Genomic DNA, 18,008 nt, shown 5'->3' with positions numbered 1-18,008 from the left:
AGAGAACCTAGACTAAAGCTGAACAATTCAAGCAACAAGAGAAACCCCTACAGAATCTGAACACTTTTATGTGTTCGGGGAGAGGCAGCTGTGTAAATCTTTCTACGTCTTGGGGGTTTCTTTATAAGGGGGCGGGGTGAGGGCAAGTAGCAGGCGGGAGAGAGGCAGTGATCCACACTGTGTTGGGGGGCGTCGTATGGGACGCGGGTTGCCGTGCGGGTAGGTTTCGACGTGTTCGTTTTGTGGATGGATGTTGGCGTACCAGGAAATGCCTCCCGGGTCGTGTGAGCGGAGATGCAATGTTTTTTCTAATGCATCATGGTTTTCATGGGGTTCACGGCACACCTGGAGAAGGGGAAGAGAAGAAGGTCAGGCAAACGCCATGATACAGGATTGACCAATGAAATCGAAGGAAGTGCTAAGTTATGGGAAAGACCTACATCCATATCCTTGTCTTGTACAACTTGAACAGTTCCCGAACGAGTTCACGGAAATCGATGCGGCGGTCGGCCACAAAATAAAACGTGAGTTTTCGCCTATCCCTGTTGAGACAATATTACGTGCAGACAGCAGTGAGTAGGTAGTCATCGAAGGCGCCGAAATATTGAGCGCCTACGTCTGATGAGTAAGTCCCACCACTTACCACTGGTACTCAGCATCAACAACCTCCATCGGCAGTTTCTTCTGCCTAATCTTCGTCTGACACACCGCCACCGCCTTCGCCTCATCCTGACTCTTCGACACCAGCATCGTGACTTCCGCAGGCACAGCAGCCCTGTAGATCCGTTTCGGGTGCACTTCCTTGCTCGGGTTATGCGAATCCGGCAGGGACTCTGCAAACTGCGCCTGGAACATCTGCAGCTGCTGCACATTCAGCACGTTATCATGGATGATCTTTCCGAGATCTTTCCCGCGGTCGGCTTCCACGATGACCAGATCGCCGCGTTTGACGGGAAGGATGCCTGCGTGCGCGTCCGGGGTGTGGAAGAAGAAATCTTTGCGGCCGGCTTTGAATTCCACGATGTAGAGGGGCCACGTGTAGGTGAGACCGCCGCCGCCAGCGTGCATCTGCAGGTTTTTACCAGCTTCCACCCATGCTTTGGTGCGACGGTTCGTGTTTTCAAAGTAGTCGTCGATTTCGTCGAGGAAGGGTGTGCCGGATTGCTCGTTTATGCGCATGTTCTGGAGACCGGCGGCGATGTAGTCGGGATCTATCGAGGAACCGTACAAAGGACCTGCTACGGAGTGCCGGCGCCTTGCGAGGTCATAGGGGTTGTTCTCGCCGTGTGGTGGTCTAAAGTAAGAAAGAGTTAGCATACGAATAGGACCACCGAAAAGGTACAGCGTCCGAAACACGCACCCAGCTATAAGCTCCTGTCCATAATTCTGGTATAAACCAGGGGTATGAGAGAACCGACGATCCTGTCTAGCCGTGTAAGCAGTCGACTGTGCGCCATGGCGGTCGCCATTCGAGCCCCACGTCACGCCCGATTGCACAGACGCCCGCCTGTGCGTGATGGAAGGAATGTCCGGTTCTACTGGGACTCTCGATCCGGTCCCTTGCCACAACTCTTTCATCGCGCCGAAATCTGCAGGCGGCGTCTCTGGGCTCGCAGCAACCTCGGCCGGATATGTGTATCTGCTCTGCTCCTGAGCAGAAAGGAGCCCGTAGATCTCAGAGGACGATTTTGAGCGGGATCGAAAAGTCGGGACGGGGTTGTAATCATCACTGTCATCATCGTCGTCGCCTCCACGCAGAGGTGCCGTTGTTACGTGATTGCCATCACCCGACTTGGAATCAGAGTAGCCATTTCCACCCAATCCACCCGCACTCATGGAGTCAAACGAGAAGGAGTAGCTGCGGAACTGTCTTGATGGGAATGCCGCACCGGACACAGCAGCTTCAGCAGGGATAAACGTCGGCTTCCCAACAACCGTCGGGCTGCTTTGTGCGTTCGGCGCACCTCCCTCGTTCCAACCTTGCGCTTGAGTGGTTTGCCACCTAGGCCCGGTTCCTGTTCCATTCCAGCTGCCGCTGGCACCGCCTGCTCCTCCCGTCTCTTCCAGAGCCACGCTCAACCTACGCGCATACTCTGTGACATTTTGCGGGACGCTCGTGGTGCGTGTCCGTAACGAGTGTGGGTGCTCTTCATCTCCCTCACCACCTAACCCCTCATCTCTGCCATAGTACGCCTCTTCATTCGAGGAGCTTAGTTCTGGAACGGAGGATGAGGCGATACGTTGTCCGACTGCTTTCCAGGGTTCTGCTTGACGCGTAAGGGAATTTAGTCGGGAATCTGGACAAAAAGACGGCATATGACAGTGAGCCAAACGAAGGTCTTGCTCTCCCTCCCTCCAGCCCCCGAACGAGCTCTCAAACGCACCATCAGAGTTATTCCTGTTAGCCCATTGTGGTTGACCCTGCTTAGTCGACCTAGCCGCGGCAGATTGCGCGACATGGGCCAGCGTGGATCGACCTGCTGAGGGCCCCGTTGGCGGGTTGGCTCCCGAAGGGGAGTAAACGAGTCGCCCTTGAGAGCGCTCCTCGGGACTGGCTGACATGGTTCTTCTAGCTGCCACTCCGGTTGTTGTTATGGGAGGCGGCTGTGATTCGGGTGTGGTGTTCCTTTTCTTTTCCCAGAAGGGCAGGATCCAGTTGTCCGAGGTGGTATTAATCAGTGATGTATGTACAAGTTGAGACGATACCGGATAACGCTGCGAGGCAAACGAATCTTTGGAGTTGAGTTGCAGTGACGTGAGACGCAGATGCCTGCTGTCTTTGTCTGTCTGTCTGTCTGTCTGTGTGTTTCGCACCACTGGTTTGTTGTGCGATATTTGTGGAGGGGCGTGCAGGGTTCAATTGTGAGCATGCATGCAGGCAGTGACAGCAGGTGAGCCATCCCCCTTGTGCTGATTATGGCTCCTTCCCCGCTTGATTCAGAAGAGAGACACTTGGACCCGACGCTGTGGCTGCATGAGACACCTCAGGGGCCAGGGAGGCTCTGGGCGCCTTCTAACCCGGATCTGGGCATTCCATGTCGATTCCCTAATCAAAATGCTTCCCGAGTCTAATCATTTTGCTTCACGAATCTTTATCTCGTATCCCTCCGTGTCTCTTCATGTCCGAATATTCTCTGCTGACATAATCACATCTATGAACCCTAAAACCATGTCCAGGTTCCAACGCGTTTCCGAGGAGTGATATCCAGCCCTAATATTTGCTTCGTCGTTGGGGCTTGGCGAACAAAAAAAGACAAGAGGGGCTGCCTTGTATTGCACAGTTCAGCAACGCTTCTCTGACCTCCACATGAGCATGTCGGGCATTGATTTGGTGGTTGTTTCGCCGTCCCCGGCTGAGCCAGGCCAATAGTTCATTGCCAAACGTGTCTGGGATCACTCATACTTTGCAAAATGGGTTCTACTGTATACCACGCCAAAAAGAACTACTATAAATCTGCCTATTCCAAACTGCTTGCAACGGCATTATCAGACATACTGTATATGTAGCTCGTCAAGCGTTGAAGGTACGAACAATCCTGGAGATCCGTTCGCGACAAATGGGACATTCCCGCGAGGTCTGTTCAAGAAGCTTTCCGCAATCCATGCCTACAGATAAGCAGTCAGCAACGCAGAACCCAAAAAATGAACAACACATTTCGCAACAACTTACAAGTAACAAGATGCCCACACTCCAAAAAGACGCAATTAACCACCTTATCACAGCAAATCTTGCACAGCATCGATTCCAAATCGTTTCCACCCGACTGCCCTGCCCCCGTGGCCGTAGACCCTCCACCAGCATTCTTATAACTCTCGTCGGCGGCAGCCTGTATCTCAGCCTCCACTTTCGCAGCATCAAGTAACCGCTTCACTCGCGTTACCAGCTCGGATTTTTCGAGGACGTTGGCATGGTCGACGAGATTTTCGGCGAGGATTTGTTTGAGGGTCTTCACAGAGAGGGTGCTTGGGTCGGTTTTGGTCGCGAGGAGTGATTTGAGGGATGGGGGCGGTGGGATTGCCGCTGGGCGTGGTTGTGATGGGCGGTTTTGCTGTTGCTGAGGCTGCTGTGGTCGTGGGGCGTGGGTGGATGGCGAAGCACGTTGCTGTTGCGGCTGGCCCGGATGGTTAGGCATCGGCGGGACACCACCCATCCAGCTCGGCATCCCGCTCTGTGCAGTGTTCGCGCTCGAGTACGGCATGCCATTATGTGAGGTATTCGTGTTTGTAGTAGTGTAGGTATATGACTCTCCATTCGGGGTTGGTCCAGGATGGGAGGTAAACTGCCCGGTCATCTGCGCCAACAGCTCCGCAACGCCGGCCGGAAGATATTCGGAGCCTGGCATACCGGCATAGCCTGGAGGCATACCGGGTGGTGGCGGCGGCGGGGCAGCAGCCCCGGTGTATGGATAATGAGGAGGCGAACTCGATGGAGGTCGAGGTCTCGCCCGCCTCGCTTCCGACCGCGCCCGTTCATGCACCGCTTCTGCTTCCCGTCTCGCCCTCCTGGCCCTCTCCTCAACGATATCCGCATCCGTTCGTGCTCGAGCCCGCGCCTCAGTCTCCCTCCTTTCACGCCGCTCGCGTTCTCCTCTCTCCGGAGTAGCCTCCTCATTCCTATTCCGGCGTCCGGCTGCGCTCGAGCCACGACTCGACCCTGCCCGTGCCCCTGGGTATTCCCCCGCATCCTCATTTCGTCCCTCCTTCTTCTTATCCACAGGGGCGTAGTTCACCTGTGCCCGGAACGCCTTTTCTTCGGCCGCCCCGATGACTGTATTTGCTATGAGCTTCACGAGCTCACTCTTCTCTAGCAGCCCATCGCCTTTAAGGTTATACGCCTTGATGTACTTTTGTAAGTCTTTCGTGGGAAGTTTATAGAGTTCCACTTCAGACATCTGGCCGGCTAATTGGGCACCATATCAGCAGGTGCCATTGGGCTGTGATTCAAAGATTACTTGACTTACTCGTGACGAAAAAGACGCAGTATGTGCAGACATGCACGGGGTTGAATTCCCCGAATTGCGGGAGCAAGAGCTTCTGATCGTTAACGCACGATGGGCATTTGACTGCGGAAAACGGCCTCTAATTGAGAATCGGCGTAATCTGGTCGAAGAGACGCGCGAGAAGCATACCCACCATCCCCACAATAATGGCAGTTTGTTTTCTTCCTCCAAAAGCCATATTTCGTCCTAGGAAAGTGATCACTCGTCAGTCAGCTCGTTCCAAAAATCACATGGATATTCTGTCACTGACCCACAAGCACACTCGCTATAGTCCCCCTTCGGTTTCAATTTGGGTATCGGTCTCGTCAGCGGGTCATGTCCTCTCCCAACAGGCCCAGTCCCGGGTCTCGAGCGGCCCCCACTACCTGCGGGAGAGGGCTGGTATCCGCCAGCTGGCGGTGCGGTCGCGGCAGGACCGTTCTGGTCGCTGTTGTTGACACTTCTGTACATAACGGCTGAAGAATCGTATATTTGGAGGCGGGGCGATAATGGACAATTGGGAGATAGATAAGATTCGGGTAAGTATTGCAGTTCACAGTGGTCCGACGTCGGGTATATATAGTGTAGTCGGCCTGTTGTTTTGGGTTAGTCAGGGCTGTTTAGCCAGCTGCCAAGTTGCTTTTAGTGGTTCTTGACATGCCCACAGTCGCCCAGAATCCCCAGATGACGCGACCCCAAGCACACTCCAAGTTCCAACGAGCTTTTGTGTTTATTATTGTCACGTGAGGGTTTATTGGGCGTCCGAATCTTGCGGACATCAGGAAGGCGAAGGCGCCCATGTATTAGCGGCCCGTTTGGCAGGTTGCTAGAGCTCTCATCACCCCTTTTCTTCCAGCTCAGCACCACGGGTGTATGGTACAGTATTGGGATCTTGCGATCGTCAGTATCGATCATGCAGGGTCCCACCGGCCATTGTGCTCCTCGGCCTTTCTGTAGGTTACATCTACTGGCGTTCATCCGATACGCAAAACTGCCCGATCAGCTAGCTGTACATGTATGTGCTACTCGTTCGTGCATGTTCTGACCCGGCACACCTTTACACGAAATCCGTGGCGTACGATGCATGAAAAGTGTATCTGTCCGAAAGAAATATGCGAGTATCGAGCGATCAAAGTAGTACATAAGTCCGCCGGTCCGCGGATATCTGTCCAAAAATATCCTCAGATACACTGTAGTAGATACGACATGGAGATTGTGGTGTATGCCGACAGCATCGGCGCGAAGCGAAGTGGCAGCACGCCCCTGCGGCCCTTGAAGCTGACAGTTTCACAGATGAAAGCGGTGCGAGGCTGCAAGCAATCATGTATTCCGACATGTATACATATAGCCTCACACAGAGATCAGTGTATGTACCAGTTCACTGACAGAATTGGGGTTTGAAGACGATGAGGGTTTCCGAGGGAGCCTTCCTGCCTTCCTATCTTGGTAGTCCATATCAGCGGTTGGCAAAGAAAGCGCTGTGGGGCAATGGACGGAGATGTCTGTGATTGACAGCTGGACAGTGGGCGGGCCAGTCAAGGCGGGCGTCCCACGTCATCAGCGTTGGGAATTCGTGGACTCGTGCGAACTTGTCAAAGCCATAGAAGGCTTGCCAAGACACCACACAACATAGCGAACATCCCTCCATCCCCCCCGGCATCTCCCAAGGTTTCATTGCGTTCCGCCCCACCCCCGGGCTACATAAAGCGCAAACCTCAATCCATACTCCGTCGTTTTGTCCTCGAAGCCTGATTTCCACTTTCCGTAAGTCGCGGCAAAAACGGGCGCAGCCTGAATTTCACAGATCACACCCTAAAACTTCTGGCGAATACCTCCACAGTCTATCAACCTCTTCCAGTAATTGGCCAATATGAGGCTACTCGTTTTCACGCTCTGCGTGATCCTGGCTTTGGCCACCAGTTCACTTGCGAAAGTTCACAAGTATGTTTGGCCGGCGGGAATTGCACTGCAAAGTGTGTAGCTAACACCCTCCGCAACAGGATGAAGCTGAAGAAGGTCCCGATGACCAAGAAGAGTCTCTTGTCAGAATTCACACACGCCCAAGCACTCAAGCAAAAGATTGTCTACTCCCACATCACGGGCGCAAGCAAGGAGACCCGCGCGGCTCTCATGTCCCAACTGAGCTCCGATGTCGTTGCCGAAGGCAAAGCTCACGGCATCCCGCTCACCAACTTCATGAATGCTCAATACTTTGGTGAAATCACCATTGGAACCCCGCCCCAGACTTTCTCTGTCGTGCTCGACACCGGTTCCTCGAACTTGTGGGTCCCATCTACCCGTTGTAGTTCGATCGCTTGCTGGTTGCACCGTCGCTTTGATGCCGGCAAGTCCAGCACCTTCAAGGCGAATGGAACCTCTTTTGCGATTCAGTACGGCAGTGGTGCTTTGGAGGGTATCATTAGCAACGTAAGGGGAACTTGTTCCATTCTTCCACTTCCCCCAATCCCCCGGATGCTGACTCAGCCGAATTACAGGACGTCCTCGGAGTCGGTGATTTGAGCATCAAGAACATCGACTTTGGTGAATCCACCAAGGAGCCCGGAGTCACCTTCGCAGTCGGTCGTTTTGACGGCATCTTCGGTCTTGCCTTCGACAACATTGCTGTGCAGAAGGTTGTACCCCCGGTCTACCGGATGATCGAGCAAGGACTCTTGGACGAGCCCCTCTTTGGAGCTTGGTTCGGCGATAATGCGGACGGCGGTGCCGGCGGTGAAATCACCTTTGGTGGTGTTGACAAGTCGCACTACACCGGCGACATCAGTAAGTGACCCTTTCGGTTGTCATCCTTTTCCTCAAAGCTCGCACTGATCCCATAATTCCACTTTCTCCACAGCCTGGGCACCGGTCATCCGTAAAGGCTACTGGGAAGTCCAACTCCAAAACGTCACCCTGGGCAACGAGAACCTCGGCGTCTCGACCTTCCGCGCGGCCATCGACACTGGCACATCCTTGTGCGCTATCCCCGTCGCTGAAGCCGACGCTATCAACAAGCGTATCGGAGCCAAGAAGGGTTTGAACGGCCAATACACCGTTGACTGCAACACCGTTGCGAGCTTGCCGGTGCTGAAACTTCAGTTTGGAGGCCGGGAGTTTGAGTTGGAGGGCAAGGACTACACCCTCAATGCTGGAGGGAGCTGTGTGTCCGGATTCATGGGGATGGACGTAAGTCGCGGCCTGGATTTGACGGATGTTTACAGACAGGTTAGAGATAGCAACAACATCTAACAATTATATTTATCCTTCGCCGCGAGACAGATCCCTGCCCCGGCCGGACCACTCTGGGTAAGTGTAGCTCCTCTGCTTACTGCCATCGGAACCATGTACATTAACACACCCTACGTCCTCTCATACTTCTCAGATCGTCGGCGACGTATTCCTCCGCAAATACTACACCATCTACGACCACTCCGGACCGCGTGTTGGTTTCGCTGACGCTGTCTAAATCCCGAACGCCTCATCACATCTCACCCCTTGAGCCTTGACAACATCTCGCATCTACATAGTACTCACTTATCCATGTAGACATGCCATTAGTCCCGACCTCTTTTCATACGCGGCTTGTCTCTGTACCTTATCTTATGGGAATAGTCAGGATTGCGTTTTTTGAGAGTGTGCAGTATCTCAATAAGGGGCTTTCGATGCAGAGAGGAGAGCGGCTTCATTGGACAGCTGCCACCAACTCAAGTCGATCGCCATTCCAAGGATTGACGGAGCCACTGACAGATTATTCAATGGATCTCGCAGAGTAGCTCTAGATCAAAAATCTAGCGAAGATTTCCAAATCATCGCTTGTTAACATGCCGTTGAGGGGCTCATTCCGAAAGGTTCATGTGAGTCTCATTCAAACACTGTCTGGATCTATCTATCCATGGTACTGTACATATCCATACCTCTCTGCTCCGCAATAAGTCAAATCCGTAATCTGAACTAGCGACGGCCATTCCCGGCCCTTTAATCCACGGCTGGACTTGTCTTCTAGCCCACATTAAAAAGGTTTGCCCACTCGTTAGATATTCCCATAGACGGAGGAGTAGGGATTACGAATACATCCCGACGTCCGAGCGTCCCCATAGTTATCCCGCTTTCCTGTTTTGTACAATTTCGAACATCAAATATGATTCTCGCCATTGCATACATATTCATGCCATTGCTGAATGACAAGTGAACGCCAGCTAGATACATATCGACAAAACCACCACATGGAGCGGTATGCATACCACTGAGATTCATCGCTTAACCCTCTTCGCCCTACTCTCCTCATCATCACCATCCGCCCTCTCCGCCAGCTTCTTATCTGACACCGGTTTTTTGTCATCCGCGTCATTCCTATACCTCGATTCCCGCTTCCCATTCTTCCCGCCATCCTTCCGCCCCTCATCGCCCTTCGCCAGGCCTCCACGGACAGGCGACGGACTAGGACTCTGCCTACGCCGACGGCGTTTCGGGGAGGGTGACCGGGACGGCGAGCGAGATGGGGACCGGCTAGCGGACCGTGAGCGTGAGCGTGAGCGCGAGGAGGCTGAGCCCGACTCCGATCCAGACTCAGAGCCAGAGCCAGAGCCAGACCCGGATTCGGAGCCCGTGTCGGAATGCGTGTCGTCTGCTGGCTTGCGTGAGTCGCGGCTGGTGGAGCGGTGTCGTCGGCGGTCGGGTTCCTTTGTGTCTTTTGATGCGGAGGGCTTTTCACGGCGCGGGGAGACCGAGGCACGGTTGTGGGTTCCGTTTTCGGGAGCAGTGTCGCGGGGTTTCCGGTCGCGCGCTACGTCTTTGCTTACGCTGCGGCTGCGGCTACGACTATGACTGGGACTACGACCGCGCTTTCGCTCGTCGCGAGATGCACGACGGTCGTTTGTCCGCCCATCATCTCGCTTGCGATCAGAGTCTGCACGGTCATCTCGCGAGCGGCGGCGACTGTCCCGTGTTCGCCCAAATTCATCGTGGGTCGTATCGCTGTCATACCGCCTCTCCCGGTCCCCGTCTCTGTGCCGATCGCCGTCTCGGCCCCTACGTCTGTCATCGTCTCGGTAACGGTCGCCGCCATCTCTCCTGCGGTCGCGGTCCCGATCCCTCTCCCAAGTATCATCTCTGTACCGGTCGTGTTCGCGCTCCCGATCACGATATCCTCCTCGTCGGTCGTCAGATCTGTAGTCGTATCGATGGCGGTCATCGCGTCGCCTGTATGCATCTCGGCTTCGGGACCGGCTCCTGCTCCGGTCTCTATACGAATCACGCCGCCGGTCGCGATCCCGGTCCATCTCTCCACTTTGGTAACGGTTTCCGTACTCTGGTCGCCGCGCAGGAGCCTCGCCAATGCGCGACGAGGCTGGCGGTGCGTTCTTCCGCTCGGCAGCCTCCTTCTCACGCAATTTTCCGAGTTGAGCTCGTATCTCCTCCTCCTCCTGCCTCTTCTTCATGATCTCCTCCTTCTTTTGGTCCAAAAACAGCTGCGGTATCCCCCCTATACTGTTTTGCGCGCTGACCAGTAACCCCCACAGTTCTTCCATGAACTTTGGCGCATTCTTTTCCAAAAAGCCGGACAGCTCTATTTGCATCGTCCTCGGATCCGGTTTCTGGAGAGAATGGCAGGGACTCCAATAAGTGGGATGAGAGACATCCAGCAAAATCAAAGTCGCACAAACCTTTGCTTCAAGAAGATTGAAAACAAACTCCACCAGCACATCATCCTCAAACCCTACCAACTCCACCACCTTCGAAGTCACCCATGGCCGCAGCACATCCAAATTGACCTTTTTGATGTCTACCTGAGCGAAAGCGAAACCATTGGAGGGCGAGTTTCAGCTAATTGCGTTGCATTGAGATACAAGCACTTGGTGGCTGGCACAAGGAGGATCTTTGAGATCAAAACTTTTCTTCATACGAGGTTGCGCTAGCCACAACCCCACGCTCATGCCGGTCCCGCCACCCAGATACAACTCCAGAAAGTGAATACCAAGTCCATACCTTCTCCTCGAAGATTTTGGGAAACTTCAGGGATTTCAGCAGCTTTTTTTGCTTGTCGCCGAATCGACTGTCTTGGTCGGCGCTTGTGCCCTAGGATGAGGAGGAAGGGTCAACTCAAAGCGGGAATAGGGCACTCATATCGGCCGGCGGGTATGGAGCTCCAATGTATGTACAAACCTTGAAGAATCCTGCGTCACCCATTGTTGCAGTGTGCGTGAAGATCTGAGGATTACTTTCAGCTGGCTCAACAGAGCCTGAGGATCGGACGAGCAAGAATGCGTCCAGTAGGTTAAATGCACGTGACCGGCATCTGAATTGCTTGCAGGTTTTATTCGCCGGGTTTTGAAAGGGAATTGCTAAAACGACACCCATATGAACGACTTTTTGGGTAACTAACCTACCATAACAACACGCTCCGGCTTTCGGCCGGTTAGGGCTGGGTGTTACTAGCCCTAACCCTAACCCTAACCCTAACTGGGGCACTTAACAATTAGGGGTGTCGTGGCGACACCCGGTGTCGTTTTGGCATTTCCCTTTTGAAACGAACCTACGTCCTGAGGTGGTATATCAGCAAGGAGTGCACAGCACAAGAACTCAGGACAAATCAGCGATGCATGGGCAGCCCTACTATAAAATCATTATGACCATCTTCCTTCCTACCCCGTGGTCCAGCCCGGTTCCCAGTATATATATCCGCTACATATCGTTTAGATAGAACCGTCGCTACCACTAACGACCTCGCCCCGCCTATATCCTTCCTTCTTCCCGGGTATTGCAAACATCTTGTCTTCGATAGGGAATGTTGTGCTGATGTTTTGGAAGGTTACTAGTGCGCTGAGGGGAAGAAGACCGACGGGGATCTCGATTTGGACTGCGGAAAAGAAGATCATGAGGTCAATAGGGGACCAAAAGGAATAGTAGCGCTGCACACACGTACCAGGAAACCCAGGAGGCAGGTTCTTGTTCAAGAATTCCTTGAAAGCCCCGACATTCTTGTCCGCGCCCATGCCAATCAGATCCAGAAGCGGCCACAGGGTCTCCACTTTCAGCGGAAACTCATCGGACTGAATGGAGATAGGCGGCGTGGGTTTCGCCTGCACCACCGTCGGGAAGAACGAGTAAGTCGCCGCAGCCTCCTCTGAATCTTCTACAGACTGCGCGGCGACCGCAGACGCGCCGTGGACGATCGGGGCACCGTTGTACATCCAAAGCGTCGCGCTGCCCTTTTTGACGCCATGCTCGATTTTCATGGGTCTACCGACATGGAGAAACTCATCGAGCTTGCTTTCTGCAAAGAAGTCGTCGTAGGAGACGACGGAATCTGACGGTGGAGGGTCCAGTGTCGGCCGGAAGTGAGCGAATTTGCGTATCGCCTTCTTGGCGTCGATCTCGCCTTCTTCGGCTGTCCATTCGCCCGTCTCATATTTGCGAATGAGCTCGTCTTCTTCTTCCTTGGTCGTGGTGGCTGTGCGATCGTCACCTTCATCCGATCCAGCTTCGGTATCCGATCCAGACGCCTTTGGTGGCTCTTTCTCCTTCTTCGGCTCCGGTTCTGTTTCGACGACCGGGAGTGGATGCACCTCGAGATGTTCTGTGCGGGTCTTAGTGACGCATTCAACGGCGTCGACCGACCATACCGATGTTTCCCAGGGGCCGACGCGTTCGTTGCGATCGATTTTGAATGTCCAGAATCCACTCTTCGTCCGAGATAGACTGAAGCGCGATAGATCAAACTCTGGTGGGGTCACCTAGACAAAGCGAGCCAAATAAGTGAGTTCTTCCGCATAGCAGAGTAGCCAATTCTTCTGTATTCAGGGCACACTACCATCGTCGTGTTCAAGCTTATGCTGAGCTCCTCTGCAATCTCATCATCTCCAATTGTGAAATCCCGTGGCCACAGCTGTTGCACTAATTTCCGTTGATGATCGCAGATTACCAGCCGAGAACCTGAGGCGCCACAGAAGCATGTGCTGCATTAGTTCATGCCCGGACGCCTGAGGAAGAAAAGATTACCATTATCGCACACACGCTACCTTCGCTTTCCTCTGTGAAGACAATTGAGATATCGCCTCGAAGCCACGATAGGCTTTCAAATCCAACGAGCGTGGTGTCAATGCGAACGTTCCGTCCCTTCTTGAAGATCTTATAAGTGTCCGATGGACATATTGAGCTGACAAAGGGGACATATGATCCAAACGACCACCGCATTTCGAGATAGAAGTTGTTCAGGTCCTCAGATATCTTCCAAAGCACATCCCTCCCAGTCGTCTTCAACCAGTTCGCGAGTTCAGCGCGTCGTTTCCGAAAAATGAGCTCCATAAGCTCACGGTCACCAAAGCTGGTCGCTTCCTGGAATGGCGTCCATCCCTGTGCATTTCTCACGAGCGTAGACGCCCCAGCCTCCAATAGCAGCTTCGCACATTCCTTCCGCCCGAGAGAGACAGCGAGGGTGAGTGGAGTTTGACCGCGACATTTCTGGTCGAGCGACGATCTATCCGCGATGGTGGTCAGGGCCTGTCGAAGGCCGTCAAGATCGTTCTTGAAGACTAGGCGATGGACGGGGTACGTGTCGCTTGTCATTGCGAAGTAGGCGCTCCCAGCGACCCTTTCCCAATAGCCAGTCTATGCCAGGACGACGTTACTGTGCGTGGGAATGCGTCTAGAAGTGAGGTTTAGAATTGCAAGTTTCTGCCACAGCGGCTGGGACAGGAGAAGTGGGGCGTAATTTTGATGACGATGGCAGGCGCCGATTTGCGGCTTGCATGAGGGCAGCATGAGGGCTTTCCCACGCGTTGCGGCCTCCCACTCCTGATTTCTTTCCTCACTTGGGTCGTCAACGCTCTCCCAACAGCGTGCGAGACCGAGTCCCTGTTCGTCCATCGCAATGGCACCTTGTTCATCTCTTCCCCTGCGGATGCGTCTGGATTCGCCGCATTTGAGGGCTTTCTGGCGTCAGGTCCTTCACCCGCACAAAGGCGCAACGGACTTTGGGGTACAAATACGCGGAATGGCGATAACTATGGGGGCTAGTATTGAACCCGTTGTCGACCATCTCAGCAACCATCTCAGCGACCATCTCAGCTTTTTCTGGTGAAGATTCCTGGCCGTACAGTACCCACACGTGCCAAGTGTATCTCCGATTCATCTATCATCCTTTCTGAAAGCTCTCGTTATTCAATCCCAAAACCCAATCCCGACTCAACATGGGGCATTCGCACTGATGTACAAGATGCCCTAGTCACGAGGGCAGCCGGAACGGGGTGCATGTGTTCTTCTCAGAAGGGAGTGATCTTGAGTTCCTCTCGAAGTCTGCGGGCGATGCGCGTCAGATGCGCCTGTTGTTGTTGAATCAGTTGAATTGCCTCCGAGAATCCGATTGTTGCAAGCGCGTCCATCGATATCGCGAGGGCATCAGATAAAACCGGCGTTCCTTCCCAACAACGGCTTGCTACCCCATCTCAAGTCAACAAGTACATACGATTGGACCTTCAAGTACAAGGCATCTGGAAACCGACCACCAGCCAAATCGCAGTCAAGTGGAAAGTGAACGAAAGCTGGTCATCTTGCGAGAGTTTGCACGTCAATCCTTCGGTGATCACCGCACCGCGTTTCCAAGCAAAACAAACCATTACAAAAAGATGGCAGCAGTCTCTGGTATCTCGCATTTGACGCTCGCGGCGCCGACGCCCGAGTTGCTCAACCAGACTTGCGCTTTCTACGCTCGTCTTGGTTTCAAAACCGTAGCCGCCCCTAACGAGGGCGAACTGTGGCTTCATCTCTTTGCCCCACCAGACGCCACTGTGCCCGGCGGTGGTCTGACCCTCCGTCTTCTTCTCGAAGTCGACGCCAAACATGACGCCGCAGGCTTCGCGGCGGACTGGAAGAAAAAGTCTGAAGCGCTGCGACATGGAGAAGCCGTCACTGCTCACGGAGCATGCTTGATCGTCTCCGACTTGACGCAAATTCAGGCCTTCCTCGACAAGTTGAGCCATCCTTACCAGCTCAAGCGCCTCAGGTTGAACCAGGCCACTGCATCCTTGGATTCCGGCTTTACAGCACCGACCACTTCCGCAATCCACACCATCGACCCCATCGGAAACCTGCTGACTTTCAGCGACACTGCGTCTCCCTTCGGAACAACAAGAGCCAGTCCCAATGTCTCCCGACCCAAACAGCCTGTCCGAGCCGACTCTGAGTCTGGCTCCCGCCTCGACAGCGTACCATTTGGTCAGTCCATGGATGCGCTAGGAGGGAAGAGGAAACGCATCGGAATCCTGACGAGTGGAGGCGATTCATCTGGAATGAACGCCGCTGTCAGATCCATCACGCGCGTGGCGTTGCAACGAGACTGCCTGCCTTTTGCTATCTACGAAGGATACCAAGGTCTGGTCGATGGTGGAAAGTACATCAAGCAGTTAGGATGGGAAGACGTGCGCGGTCTGTTGTCCGTCGGAGGAACGTCCATCGGTACAGCCCGATGCGCCGACTTCCGCAAACGAGAGGGCCGGCTGAAGGCTGTTTACAACTTGATTACAAACGGCATCGATGCTCTGATCGTCATTGGTGGAGATGGCTCTCTGACCGGTGCCGACACGCTCCGTGCGGAATGGTCGGGTCTCGTTGACGAGCTCGTCAAAACGAACAAAGTCAAAGCGGAAGACTGCAAGCACCTGCGCGAGGATCTTACCATCGTTGGTCTCGTCGGGTCCATTGACAACGATATGTCTTCGACCGACATCACCATCGGTGCCGTCACGTCTCTCCACCGTATTTGCGAAGCTGTCGACAATCTGACATCTACTGCTCTCTCACATCAACGTGCCTTCGTCGTGGAAGTCATGGGTCGTCATTGTGGATGGCTCAGTCTGATGGCTGGTATCGCAGTCGGCGCTGACTGGGTCTTCCTGCCCGAACGCCCGCCACCGCTCAATCACGACCAATACGGCGATGATTGGGAGACGGAGATGTGCGATATCATCAAAAAGTACCGGAAGATGGGCAACCGGAAATCGCTCGTCATTGTCGCTGAAGGCGCCATTGACCGCCAGTTACGACCCATCAAGGCTGACGCGGTGCAGAAGGTGCTCTCGGAGCGGCTGGGTCTGGATACCCGTGTGACATGTCTGGGACACGTACAGCGAGGTGGAACGGCATGTGCGTATGACAGGTACCTCGCCACTGTCCAGGGTGTTGAGGCGGTGGATGCCGTTTTGCGGTCCAAGCCGGGAACGCCCGCACCTATGATTGGTATCAACCATAACAAGATCACCAGCACGCCATTGATGGAAGCCGTCAAGCTGGTAAGTGCCAAAGGGCGGATTCTCTATCGCGTTGGCGTTTCACTAACGTAAACCCCGCGCGCGCTTAGACTCAATCAGTAGCGCAAGCCATCCACGACAAAGACTTCGACAAGGCGATGGAACTCCGTGACCCCGAATTCCTCGCCATGTACGAGGCCTTCCTCCATTCCACCATCTACTCCTTCAACCCCACCAACCCTCTCCCCGAAAAAGACCGTCTCCGCATCGGTATCATCCACACAGGCGCACCCGCGGGAGGAATGAACGCCGCCACCCGCATCGCCGCACGTTTATGTCTCAACAAAGGACACACCCCACTCGCCATCCGCAATGGGTTCTCGGGACTGATCAAAGACGAGGTCAAATCGCTAAGTTGGGCGGATACAATCGGCTGGCAAGTCCGCGGCGGTTCTGAACTCGGTACCAACCGCGACCACCCACAACCTCTACCCGGCGGCCCGAAAGTTTCCCCCAAGGGAGACGGTGGCTTCATCGACCTCGGGTTGATTGCCTACCACCTGCAGAAACACGACATCAACGCTCTGCTCATCATTGGTGGCTTTGAGGCGTATACAGCGCAATTGACGATGACGCATGCCAGGGATATGTTCCCGGCGTTCTGCATCCCGATGATTCAGCTGCCTGCTACTGTGAGCAATAATGTGCCTGGGACGGATTTCTCGGTGGGCAGTGATACGGCGCTGAATGTGATTGTGGAGGCGACGGATAGGATTAAGTTGAGTGCGAATGCGAGTAGGAAACGGGTGTTCGTGGTGGAAGTTCAGGGAGGTAGCTGTGGGTGAGTATTGTCTTGGCGTTAGTTTTAACTATCGGCCGATAGGACACTGTCATGGACTCGAAATTGACCAAATTATGGGCGCATCAGGTATCTCGCAACGCTTGGCGGGCTGACAACCGGTGCCACAACCGTCTACATCCCCGAAGACAAGATCAACATCGCCACCCTCCAACGCGACATCCAACACATCATCAAACGCTACGCCGACGAAGACCGCCGCAACATCCCCTCCGAAGGCCGCGTCATCATCCGCTCCGAAATGGCATCGTCGACCTACACCACCGACGTCATCTCCAAAATCCTCCGCACGGAAGGCTCAGGCCTCTTCGACTCCCGCACCGCCGTCCTCGGACACCTGCAGCAAGGCGGCGTCCCCTCCCCGCTCGACCGCATCCGCGCCACCCGTCTCGCTGTCAACTGCATCACCTGGCTCGAACACGCTGCGTTCGACGCCCGTGCGGAAAACTCCGATAACCATATCCCCGGCACGTCGGAGATTTACACCCGCTCACCGAAAACCTCGTGCATCATTGGTATCGTCGGCGCGGATATTGCATTTACACCCGTGCTCGAGTCCCTCGCGCATGCGGACGTCAAGAGCCGCAGGGGGAAGGATCAGTGGTGGATGGGGTACACTAAGCTGATTAAAGTGCTGAGCAAGTACGAGTATGAGGATCTAGCGGACGAGGAGGGCAAAGTCGACCTCCTTAAGAATCGGCGGGACCAGGAGCCGGACAGCGTGAAGAGGAGGGGGACGATTGCGAGCCCGACTAGCCCGACTTCTAAGAAGGGAGACGAATAGCATCGTGGGTGGCACACTAGGCGCGCCTCTGGGACTCGTGGGCTTAGGTGAAGTGAAGACAACAAGCAACATCGGGGAACAAATTCTCATTCTCATCTGTATCTGTAACTTTGACAACATTCTCCTTAAAAAAAAGTCTGCGCATA

The 18,008-nt window shown here is 54.3% G+C and overlaps 6 protein-coding genes across 6 annotated transcripts; 2 read left to right on the top strand and 4 right to left on the bottom strand.

Annotated features, from left to right (window-relative positions):
• Positions 1-436: 436 nt before the first annotated feature.
• EV422DRAFT_497101 (PSP1 C-terminal conserved region-domain-containing protein) lies at positions 437-1,068 on the bottom strand (the record flags this gene model as incomplete). The annotated part of the gene is made up of 2 exons (XM_053067924.1): positions 437-542; positions 644-1,068. The coding sequence occupies 2 exons, from the start codon at positions 1,066-1,068 to the stop codon at positions 437-439; spliced, it is 531 nt and encodes a 176-aa protein (XP_052925016.1).
• Positions 1,069-3,356: 2,288 nt separating this feature from the next.
• EV422DRAFT_84412 (uncharacterized protein) lies at positions 3,357-5,654 on the bottom strand. The gene is made up of 4 exons (XM_053074449.1): positions 5,130-5,654; positions 4,962-5,063; positions 3,671-4,900; positions 3,357-3,606 (listed from the first exon to the last, which is right to left on the bottom strand). The coding sequence occupies exons 1-4, from the start codon at positions 5,176-5,178 to the stop codon at positions 3,512-3,514; spliced, it is 1,476 nt and encodes a 491-aa protein (XP_052925015.1). The 5' UTR covers positions 5,179-5,654; the 3' UTR covers positions 3,357-3,511.
• Positions 5,655-6,720: 1,066 nt separating this feature from the next.
• Positions 6,721-8,931, top strand: EV422DRAFT_532127 (aspartic peptidase domain-containing protein). Its single transcript, XM_053070510.1, has 6 exons — positions 6,721-6,920; positions 6,980-7,406; positions 7,475-7,760; positions 7,834-8,162; positions 8,256-8,282; positions 8,359-8,931. The coding sequence occupies exons 1-6, from the start codon at positions 6,850-6,852 to the stop codon at positions 8,440-8,442; spliced, it is 1,224 nt and encodes a 407-aa protein (XP_052925014.1). The 5' UTR covers positions 6,721-6,849; the 3' UTR covers positions 8,443-8,931.
• EV422DRAFT_532123 (uncharacterized protein) lies at positions 8,932-11,193 on the bottom strand. The gene is made up of 4 exons (XM_053070509.1): positions 11,139-11,193; positions 10,962-11,051; positions 10,640-10,762; positions 8,932-10,570 (listed from the first exon to the last, which is right to left on the bottom strand). Exons 1-4 carry the CDS (start codon positions 11,160-11,162, stop codon positions 9,227-9,229), a joined length of 1,581 nt encoding a protein of 526 aa, XP_052925013.1. The 5' UTR covers positions 11,163-11,193; the 3' UTR covers positions 8,932-9,226.
• A 475-nt stretch (positions 11,194-11,668) lies between these two features.
• On the bottom strand, positions 11,669-13,541 carry EV422DRAFT_568202 (GPCR-chaperone-domain-containing protein; the record flags this gene model as incomplete). The annotated part of the gene is made up of 4 exons (XM_053072621.1): positions 11,669-11,832; positions 11,899-12,709; positions 12,787-12,908; positions 12,995-13,541. 4 exons carry the CDS (start codon positions 13,539-13,541, stop codon positions 11,669-11,671), a joined length of 1,644 nt encoding a protein of 547 aa, XP_052925012.1.
• A 1,721-nt stretch (positions 13,542-15,262) lies between these two features.
• Positions 15,263-17,862, top strand: EV422DRAFT_497059 (phosphofructokinase-domain-containing protein; the record flags this gene model as incomplete). Its single annotated transcript, XM_053067920.1, has 3 exons — positions 15,263-16,261; positions 16,330-17,060; positions 17,148-17,862. 3 exons carry the CDS (start codon positions 15,263-15,265, stop codon positions 17,860-17,862), a joined length of 2,445 nt encoding a protein of 814 aa, XP_052925011.1.
• Positions 17,863-18,008: the final 146 nt, after the last annotated feature.

The sequence above is a fragment of the Fimicolochytrium jonesii genome (assembly GCF_025526975.1).
Source record: "Fimicolochytrium jonesii strain JEL569 chromosome Unknown EV422scaffold_14, whole genome shotgun sequence".
In the NCBI taxonomy this organism is placed as follows: Eukaryota; Fungi; Chytridiomycota; class Chytridiomycetes; order Spizellomycetales; family Powellomycetaceae; genus Fimicolochytrium; species Fimicolochytrium jonesii.
This window is presented reverse-complemented; position numbering and strand designations above follow the sequence as displayed.